General features: G+C 34.6%; 2 protein-coding genes across 2 annotated transcripts; both read left to right on the top strand.

The window, feature by feature from the left end:
• Nucleotides 1-647: 647 nt before the first annotated feature.
• Nucleotides 648-4,848, top strand: LOC141818732 (putative disease resistance protein At4g27220). The gene is given in 4 exon segments (XM_074706186.1): nucleotides 648-705; nucleotides 1,128-1,515; nucleotides 1,518-4,380; nucleotides 4,529-4,848. Coding segments are annotated over 3 exon segments (3,273 nt in total). The 5' UTR covers nucleotides 648-705; nucleotides 1,128-1,130; the 3' UTR covers nucleotides 4,554-4,848.
• Nucleotides 4,849-9,589: 4,741 nt separating this feature from the next.
• Nucleotides 9,590-10,471, top strand: LOC141818730 (putative CCR4-associated factor 1 homolog 11). The gene has a single exon (XM_074706185.1). It carries the CDS (start codon nucleotides 9,590-9,592, stop codon nucleotides 10,469-10,471), a length of 882 nt encoding a protein of 293 aa, XP_074562286.1.
• Nucleotides 10,472-11,146: the final 675 nt, after the last annotated feature.

The raw sequence follows: 11,146 nt of genomic DNA, 5'->3' as shown, positions 1-11,146 counted from the left end.
GAAATTGAAAGAATTATTTTAAAATTCAACTAAAGTGAGAAGGGTTTTATGAGTTTAAAAGTTAGGTTGGTGTAGAAATTTAGAATTTTTTATAAAAATAGTTAAAGGTAGAAAGCAAAAGGCCGTCTTCTATTTTTATTATTCTTAAATACCATCCTATGTTAAAAAAAATAATCAAAAAGTGTTTTAATTTACTTTTTATATTTATCAAATCATTTTGTTGTCACGAAGAGCGAAGCTATATTTAATTAGGAGGATCATCATTGAATTTGTTAATACAGATATAAATTTATTTATTAAAATGAAATAAAAATTATAAAATTGAGATAATACTCAAAAAGGTTGAGATAATACTCTCTCCATAATAAAACATTGTGATCATTATTGTTGGTTTAAAATTGAGACCATTGTTGATCATTACTGTTGCGTTAAGTTAAATTTATTGAAATAGATGAAAATTAAATATTGGCAAAAAAATATTTTTTTCATAGATGATATTTTTTAATTTATTTTTTCATAATTGATCATCATGATCATCATCGTGAGACTCCAGCGCATTTATTTATTTATTTATTTTTACTGTAGCGAGGTCAGTACTGTTTATTTGTTGGACAGATGCCTTTCCATCGGTCCTGTTCATCATTTTGTTCATTTCCTTTAGTTTCTTCTGGTTCCATCTTGCTCGCCATCATTGACATTGCGGAGGTATGGTCGTCAACTTCTCTTTCGATGTTTTTTTGCTTTCTCAAGTGATCTATGTGCAATCGGACAACCTAAACGATGATGTACGTCTTCACTTGATTCTTCTGCTGCGATGTGGTTGGGAAATTTTCGTGTGAAAGACATGAAGCTTGATCTTTGTTAACTGGCACAATCAGAGCCTGAGAGGGGCTCTTGTTCGTGTATTTGCTTCATTTTCTCATATTTGGGTGGGAAATTTCGCATTTTGGGACCATCAAGAATAGAATGAAACCTAAAGGATTCTTTTGTGAAAGCCATTAAAGTTTCGGTTCTTTAACTTTGCTTTGTTTGATGGTCGATTTGGTTTTTCTCAGCAAATGCTTCAATTTTTTTTAATTTTATTTCTGAACTACCAAATAGACCCTGTATATTTACTTCCTGTGCAGATCATGGTTCCTCCTTGCTTCAATACCTGTTGTGGAGGAATAGGATCCGGGACTGGGAATGAAATTGTGAAGTACTTTTGGAAAAAATTAAAGACACATGCATGCTATTTTATATATTACAAAAAGAAATTTGAGAAACTCAAAGAACAGTTTGATTTTTTAAAGGCCATAAGAGATGACACACAACAAAAAGTGGAGGCAGCTGAAAGGAACAATGAAGTTATCAGTGATGAAGTCAACTTATGGCTAAACAAGGTGCTTGAACTGGAGGGGAAGTTTAATAATATCGAGAACAACTTCAACAGGATTGTAAGGGATGAGAAATGTTGCTTCCCTAGTTTGGTGCCTCGTTATAAGGTCGGAAGGGAGGCTACAAGGAAAAGGGCCAAGCATCAGAACTACTAGATAGAAAGAACTTCCAAGCTTTTTCTCATACTCTCGGTCCATCAACTCTTAATCATCCATCGAATGGAGACTTTGTGAACTTTGGCGCCACCAAAGAGGCAATGCAAAAGGTTATTGATGCACTGAATGATGATAAAGTGAATCTGATTGGAATATATGGCATGGGTGGTGTAGGCAAGACTACATTGATGGAAGAAATAGGCAGAAAGGTCAAAGAAGCAGAAACGTTTGATGTGGTAATAGATGTGGTTGTGTCACAGAATCCAAACATAGCTCAGATCCAACGCGACATTGCTGATGCGCTGGGCATGCGTGAATCCTCAAATAGGATGTTGGCCACTAGGTTGAAGCAGGAGAAGAAAGTTTTGATAATGCTGGATGATGTTTGGGCACGGCTGGAGCTGGTTAAGGTAGTTGGGATTCCATACCGAGAACACAAGGGTTGTAAAGTGATACTTACCTCCCGCAAAGTTGAAACATGCAATGTAATGGAAACTGATGTCTCAGTGGAAGTTGCCACCTTGTCCGAAGAAGATTCATGGCAACTTTTCAGAATGAGGGCAGGACAAGTTGCTGAGTCTGATGGCATAGAACCGGTTGCGAGAAAGGTAGCACAAGAATGTTGTGGTTTGCCATTGGCAATTGTTGTAGTGGGAAGGGCATTACGATCTTACAAGGACTCAAGTGCTTGGGAAGATGCCTTGTCCCAACTCAAGCAATCCGTTCCTTTAAACATGGAAGAGGTAGAGGAAAAATTGTTCAAACCACTAGAACTGAGTTATCAAAACCTGAAGACTGCTGAACTAAAACAGTTGTTTCTCTACTGCTGCTTGTTCCGCGAGGACTATGACATCAGTGAGGATGAAATAACTCGATATGCAGTGGGAGAGAATTTATTGAGTAATCTCTCCTCTTTAGAGGATGTACGTGGCAGAGTGCATTTTTTGCTCCAGAAACTGAAACTTTCATGTTTACTGCTTGATAGTAAGAAAGCCGGTTGTGTGAAGCTTCATGATGTGGTGCGAGATGTAGCTGTATATATTGGCTCCAAGGACAACAACCATTTTCTTGTTAAAGCTGGACATGGCCTTACAGATTGGCCAGAGTGCGAGAACTTAGCAGCTTGCAAGAGAATTTCACTTTCAAACAATTTCTTGCAAGAAATTCCTGAAAAACCAAATTGCTCCAAATTAATTCTGCTGTTGCTGAATATGAACCCAATTACTAGTGTGCCAATCAATTTCTTTAAAAATATGGCCACACTAAATGTCCTCGATTTTAGTAATACAGACATTACTTCTTTACCTTCTTCATTGACATGCTTAAATGGTCTAGGAACTCTCCGTTTAGACAGATGTAAACAGCTGAACGATATAACTGTTGTAGGGGAACTAAAGACACTCATAATACTTACCTTGCAGGAATGCAGAGGTATTAGTGCATTACCGGAAACCATAGATGGTCTGGTTAAGCTAAAACTTTTGGATTTGTCAAATTGCACATCGCTGCAGATACCCAGAAATTTGATACCAAAGTTAACTCAACTCGAAGAACTTTACTTGAGAGGCTACAATGTGACTGAAGAACTACTAGTTGAGGTTGCATCTTTGAAAAGCTTGGTCAGGGTTGAGTTGTATGTCAAGTATGCTCAAGATTTTTCTGAACAAGTTATTCCTAACAATGCTTACAAAGTCTTGCGCCACTTCATTATTTATAATGAGCCAGAGTGGTTTTCACTGGCTTCTAAATACCAGAGAAACTTTTTTATAAAGGAAGTGAATCAGTCAGTGATCAGTTGGGGTAAACCTTTTCTCAGGATAACCGAAGATTTAAGGCTTGATAATTGCATGTGGAATATTACAGATCTGACTTCCTTAGAGAACATATCTTGCTTTGCCACTCTGAAGTCTTTGCAAATTGTGAACAGCCATCAACTCCAATGTCTTCTCCGGTCAACAAATGACACTCCGGCGAATGCATTTGGTGAGCTCATGAAGCTAAACCTTTTGAACATGGAGAAGCTGGAACAGGTTTGCAATGGCCAGCTTCCTGATCTTTCACTCAGAAAATTGAGAACACTGGAATTAAGAAAGTGCAGAAACATAGTTAACATTTTGCCACAAGACTTGCTTCAGAGAGTGCATCCAAGTCTAGTAGAGCTTCTTCTTGAAGGATGTCCCGGGCCACATGTACTGCTAAATTTCGAAGGGCTTGGGCATGATTCCATTATCTTTCCGAAACTGCAAATGATACGACTATCTCAGATGTCAGATGTAATCAGTTTCTGCACTGGAGTTGTTCCTCCTGGAAGCTTGCATAACCTCACTACTTTTGAAGTTGTTAATTGTACAAAGTTATCGTCTCTGTTCTCGCAAACATTGGACGCAACTCATTCACGATTACTACCATCTGAAACTTTTAAGAAACTGAAGCAACTAAAGATAATGAGATGCCCACGCCTCAAACATGTTTTCTTGCCAAGCATTGCGAATGAGCTTCAAAGCCTAGAAAGACTGGAGATCAAAAATAACGACTCCATTGAGACTATTATTGCTGATGAAGAAGGCTATGATTTGGAGAAGGGGGCTTTCCCCATGCTCAAGCAACTGCTATTCATCAAATTGCCCAGGCTATGTTGTTTCTTCAAAGGACAACCAGCAAAAACCTTGGATTGGCCATCATTGGAGTACATCCACCTCGGTGACTGTTCGAACCTAGCAAGACTGCCCATTGGACGTGAGAGTGCACAAAAGCTGAAGAAGGTGCATGTTGTAAGACTCGCCGATGCCAACTGGTTCAAAACATTGGAATGGGAAGACAATACGATCGAGTCACGCTTTGAGATCATGTAAGGGCCTCTGAATCATTGTTTTACTTGAAACATTCTACTAATAAATTTTGCCATTGCAATGCATTTGATAGAACCTGAAACAAAAAACTATTCAGTATCAAGATCTAGTTTTGAACATCAAACTGATGTCTGTAATTTGATGCAGTCAATCCATCAATGAAGTCAAGTAGGCTCCAACTTTGAAGGATGGATTCTTTGTGAGGTGTGATGATTCTGCCTGTACTCTTTCAAGATTCAGCAGCCATTAATATCTCTAGAATTGTGTTTAAATTGGGTGGGTGTGCTCCTGATGACATTATCTTATCGAACAATTCAGCAATAATTGTAAGATATTTAATTTCTTTGTTCCTTCCATTTTGTGCTTCAAGCTTCATGTAGCATCAATTGCAAGATATATATCTCTCTTGTTTGTTCCACTTTGGGCTGCTTCGCCCAACTAATGTATATGTTTGGAGCACAATTTATGCCATTTGAAATTTTAGAATATTCATCCCATTTGAAGTTTAATCTTCTTATTGTTACTCTAATTAGTGCTTTCACTTTGGGTTTGTTTTTGATCAAGCTTCATGTAGATGTTCTTGTGAATCATGAACAGGATTTTTGATCCTGCTATCAATAAACTCTTTTGAGTGCTTAATTTATAGAACTTGAGGTTTTCTCTGGGAGACTTGAATTCGAACTGTATGTTTTGAGGAAAGTGATAGAAGACATTGAGCTAGGAAACTATTTTATTCAAAATTAATTAATTAAATATTTAAAATTTAATATTCTAAGATTTTAGTTTCTAAAAATATTTTGCTCATTTTTTAAATATTTTTATTAGCGTCTGTCTTTTTCAATTTTTTTTGAAAAAAAATGAAAGGAATGGATTGAGATTTTCTATTATATCAAACTGATATAGACTAACATATGTCAATTATTTGATTAAAATTATGTCAACTTTTAAATTTAAAATGGACCTTAAGAATGTAGATTAGTGTAACTTTATAAATATAATTCAATTAGTGTGTCCCCATTAAGTAATAGAGAGTTGACAGCAAATGAAGATATAGAGACTGATAGAATCCTAATTCAACCAAGCCCCCTATATATACATAATTCAATCGAGCTCCTTAATTCTCTTCTTCCATCTACTCCAATCTACTTCTTTTAAGGAAGCCAAAGTCATTATCACCATCTCAAACCATACTCATTCTTTTTTTACTCATCCTAAATCAATTTCGATGTACTTCACCCAAACCCCTTATACATACACATAATTCAACTATAAGTTGATTCAACCGATCGAGCTCCTTCCCTTGACTTTGTTCTACTCCAACCAACTTCTCTTATCGAAGCCAAAGCTAACTCAAAGAGTCAATATACTTCGCATAACCCTCACATATCAAGAAGAAGTCCTAGTTTGTTGTAATATTAGACAAGGTTAAAATATAAATAATATGTTTTAAATTTAAAAGTTATTTGAGTAATAAATTATTTTGCTCAATTCATACAAGAATTTCATTTTATTTGCAATTACTCAAATCAAATGCAGTCTAATATTTTTTTTTTAGAATTGAGCAATTTATCATATTAGCTTGAACATGTTTTTTTACTTACCTTATACCTAACCCACAGTGTAAATTCAACTTCTTGTTGTTGTTCCACATTCTGCACTCCCCTAGTGTAACGTCCGCCCTTCTATGAGTCGGGTTACTTTCTTATACTTTACTTCTTGTATTACTTAAAGTGCTACTCTATTTAGCAATAATTTAAAATTTTCTAACTTGTGCGAAAATCTTTTCTATCATGTTCAATTTTCTTTCTTTCAACCTTTCTTCTAAACTCCATTTAAACACTCAACTAATACTTCTAAAATAAACTAAAGCATTTCTAACTATATTTGCATGCAAAGGATCATAAATGAACTTCTTGCACTCTTTAAAACTAATCTACATACAATGTATCAATAGTATACCTCATGTGCCAAAAGTATCAATTTCAAAAACTAATTAAGTATTAGTTCATTTTATTACTTTAGAATTTCATGCATATTCATTGAAAAGACATGGAATCATAATATCTAACAAACATTAACCAAAACTAATCTATTTAATCATTAGCAACAGAAATACTAGATGATACCCAACATATGGAAAACTAACAATTTATGAAATCTTTTAAACAATGAATAGAAAGTAAAATCTCTAAATTTTTTTAGCAATTTAAAAACATCTTAATATGCTCTTAGCAAATTCCCAAGGTTTTTCATGGTCCAGGCATCACACACACCATCACGCATCCCCTTGTCGCCTTTCTTCAAATTTAATTTCCTTTTCATTTGTCTGCAGTAAGAAGAAATGCAACTATAAGCGGATGCTTAGTAAGTACTATCTAACTCACAAAACTGAGATGTGTATATATACAAAAATTCTAAAAATTGTATGTTCATGATAAGAAAATTTTCATGCTCATTGAAATAGTTTTCATATTTTGAAACTCTTAAAACTTAAAACATGTGATCTTTCATGTTTACGCTACAATATCATGTAAGTATTAGAAATTTTCATCTTATAAACATAAAATTTCAATTGATACACTTTCTTAACTAAACTTACTGGAACTTGAAACTTTTGTAAAACTTACTTTATTTGTTTGAATACTTATAGCTTTATACTTCAAAATAATAATCAACTTTCTCTTGGGGCCCAGGCGTAGTACCAAAGCGCACTCCCTAATAGAGACTGGGGTAGCGAGCTACCAGTCCTATGAGGGTAAAGACCTTGATCTTACCAGGGCCAAGACCTCGGAATTGATCACTTGGATTTATTTTACGACAATCTCGGAAGTCGGGTACTAGCCTCTTCAAAGTAAAATACTTGTTATTTTTTAGTATTCATATAGTAAAATGCCTTGGCATTTCTTCAAACATTTGGTGTGCTTTTGATCCTCAAATTCTTGAATTTGGGATCCTATCAAGACCTTGGTCTTTCTTTACTTATAAACTTCTCATAATTCTCTAAAAGGACTTAATAGAACACTTTATCATTCTATATGCATACAATTCTAGGGTTTACATATAATTTAGAGTTTTTGCATAGAGCGAACACAATTATTTAAAACATGCTACGAAAAAAAAATAAAGAAAAAATTCTTGCAGGTGAGTAGTACTTACCTCCTTGTTCTTGCACTTACAAACGAAATCCTAAGGTTGAAGACTCCGAACACTCTAGCGTGTTTAGAAAACCCTTGTCGGCGTGTCCGAACCCTACGGAATAGACTCCCCGATTCCTTTCTTTTGGCCGACCACCACAAGGAGGAAGAGGGAAGGAGAAAACTCAGAGAGGAAAGAAGAAAATTCAAGGTTTTCTTCTGTTTCCGCCGCCCAAAGAAAGAGGAAGAGAAAAATAGGTTTTTTTTCCTCTCTAACTTCTCCTTTTATACTAAAACATCTTTTCATATTTAACTTGACGTCTAAACTTGTATAATTATAATGTGTCCTCTTTTCTTTCAAGCATACCTCTATTGGAGCACATGATTATCACAATTTATTTAAGATTTATAATTGTTTAGAGGTTCTGGGTTCAAATCTCAGTCATGCATCTTTTTACCCCTTTTTCCTATTTCTTTTAGAAAAATTTCCTTAAAAATTCTATAAAATTTCTAAAATTATTCTATGCCCTTTGTAAATATTTAAAGTCTATATTTAAACATTTATGAAGTTTACAAAATGAATTTACGAGACGCTACACCTAGCTAGTAGTAGTAATTTCGCTGTTCTATAGTTAAAATAATATTATTAATTAATAATATGCATTTAGGTATAGACTAGGTACCGAGAACATTATCACATACATTCTTTTAGATGTGCATCACATCCAAGTTATGCAGAAATGGTAAGGTGTTGCCAATATTCAAGTTGAAACCATAAGTTTTTTTTACCAATTAAGCTTGATAAGTGAACGCTTACGCTTTATACCTCCATACATTTATGGTAAGAAAAATAATTTAAGTGTAAAGCCATGCATAATGAAATAAAAGTTTGGTTAAAACACAATTTTTTAAAAAATAAATACATAATATGGAAAATTGCAATTTTTTAGTTTTAAAAATAGATTATTTTCACTGAATAAATTGGTGTTGTCACAAATTATAAATTTATTTTTAACTTTATATATTCTATCTCAAAATTTTTAAAAATATTCTACATAACTAACATAAAACTATTTATAATATTAATCATAAATACTATAAACATAATAAAATACATAATTTTATAAATATCTATATATTATAAAAATATTAAACTATAAAATCATAACATTTACGTTAAGAAAAATAATTTTGTGTCATGCCATAATGAAATAAAAGTTTTGTTAAAACACATTTTTTTTTAAAAATAAATACGTAATGTGGAAAATTGCAAATTTATAACTTAGACAAAGCTTGAAATGAGTTGCGGAATGACCTACCTTCTGTAAAGCTTTTGTTCCGGTTATCTTTTAGCGATGTGTCGACTCTTTTGCTATGGAAAATGATCCAATAGATTATCTTTCAGCGATGCGTTGACTTCGTTGCGTCGCCAAAAGACCCAAAGTGAATTAAATTGGATGATTAAATTTGTATATATAGTTAGAAATAAAATTAATAGATTAATTTAATTTAATAATTAATTAACGTTGAGTTCAACATTTAATTTGATTTGTCCAATTAAATATTAATCCCACAGATCTCACATCATATATATCATTTACATTATATAAATATGTAGCATGTAAATAGAATCAATAGATTTTAATTTAATAACTAATTAGAGGCGAAACGTAATTAAAGAGAATTAAAAAGAGAGTGAAGTGATTTTTATTTAATTTATTCCAACGAATATAATCGATCGAACAGCTAACGTTGTATATTAATTAATTAATTAATTGATTGATTAATCCTTGACTTAACTTATTCTATTTGTTATCTCGCGTCGCGTATTTGGATTAGGCGGCGGAGTGATTTTAATTTGCAGTTGGATTTAATTAATTAATTAATTCCGTATATCCCTATTAATTCGCAACTAATTCTGTTTAAGTCTGTTTGCTTTTGACGAATTTCTCTCTTCCGTTGTCTCCTCTCCTCCTCTATTTAAACACTGACTGACAATCACTTCAATTTCAACTCCAAATCGCCCAACATCTCTTCTCGCTCCACTTAATTCCGATCCATATTTCGAATTATCATGGTGGCTGCAGGTGTGAACGGCAGCAGCATGTTAATTTCCTCTTTGGCTGCCAGCAGAGTCGAGGTTCGCTCCGTCTGGGCTTACAACCTCGATCAGGAGTTCGCCCTCATCCGCTCCGCCCTCCCCTTCCACCCCTTCGTCGCATTGGACACTGAGTACCCTGGCATCGTCGTCACCTCTAAGAATCCCTATTGCACCCTCACTGTCACTCAGCGTTACGACTTGATCCGCGCCAACGTCGATGTCCTCCGCATCGTCCAAGTCGGCCTCACCCTCTCTGATGCTGCTGGTAATCTCCCCTACACCCTCTACAATGACGGAACTTTTGTGCGCTACGTGTGGGAATTTAATTTCCGCGACTTCGACATCGACCGCGACCGCTACGCTCCCTCTTCTGTTGAGTTACTCAAGGCTAATGACATCGACTTCCAAAAGAATAAAGCATATGGCATAGACTCTCGTTGCTTCGCCATGCACCTCATGACCTCCGATTTGCTTTCCTTGGGCCACTTTTCGATTGTATCCTGGGTGACCTTCCAAGGCGCTTACGACTTCGCCTTCCTAGTGAAGATGCTCAACGGTGATAATAAGTTACCTCAAACCCTCCATGAGTTCTTGGCCCTTGTCCGCTACTACTTCGGTGAGAGGGTGTTCGATGTGAAGCACTTGAGCAAGCATTGTCGTGGCCTTTATGGTGGATTGGAGAAGGTGGCCTCCACCGTCCAAGTTGAGCGGGCAGTGGGTTGCCGACACCAGTCCGGTTCCGATAGTTTACTAACATGGCAAGTGTTCTATCAAATTGCTTCTCGTGTGAATCCGGAACTCATCAACCGTCTAGAGCATAAAGGAGTACTTTTCGATCTCGCACTACTACCCTGATGGAACGATTGTTGCTTTCTTGTAGTTGAGAAATTATATATATTTTGTTGCTTTCTTGTAGTTTATGACTATATTTTTTTTTCAAATTTCTTTTATCATTTATTCTCTTAATTCTCTAGACTGGTTGATATAAGTTTTTTCATATATTTTGTAAACGGTTGGCCATGCTTTATTGGAAATTATAATCGGAGTGGCAAAATAGCAAATTAAAATAAATTAATTTGGGCCGTGCACTTAATTAGTCAACTAACCGGAATCCAAGTTTATATAAATAGAATAATTTCAATTCATTAAAGTTTATGAAATAAAGTTGATTAATCTGTAATATTTTAATCACATATTAAATATATATATATATATGTATATATAATTAATCCATAATAATTTTTCTCAACTTCTTTTCTTCTTAGATATACAATTGTTAAGTTGAATAAAATAATTAATTTTAAAGTTCAAAATTTTCATTTCTTTGTTAAATTAAATCATCCAATAAATAAAAATGCACAAAAGTATGATATTTACTAAAGGATGTGGATGCATTTCGTGTAGGTGAGTTTCTCACAATACCACTCCTCACAATCCACATCGCTCAATCTATTTCCAAGTCGAATCACTTTTTGCACCTCCTCTTCAAGCATTGAGCGCCCTTCTCCCTTCTCCCTTCTCGATCTCCCG

This window comes from Curcuma longa, unplaced genomic scaffold (assembly GCF_044706935.1).
Source record: "Curcuma longa cultivar G26 ecotype Majalengka, Jawa Barat unplaced genomic scaffold, ITB_CL_G26_1.1 contig_25805, whole genome shotgun sequence".
In the NCBI taxonomy this organism is placed as follows: domain Eukaryota; kingdom Viridiplantae; phylum Streptophyta; class Magnoliopsida; order Zingiberales; family Zingiberaceae; genus Curcuma; species Curcuma longa.
The sequence above is the reverse complement of the archived record's forward strand: the minus strand, read 5'-3'. Positions and strand labels throughout refer to the sequence as shown.

What these genes read in the sequence shown, in the direction of transcription:
- LOC141818730 (XM_074706185.1), top strand. Translation starts at nt 9,590, where the DNA reads ATGGTGGCTGCAGGTGTGAACGGCAGCAGCATGTTAATTTCCTCTTTG.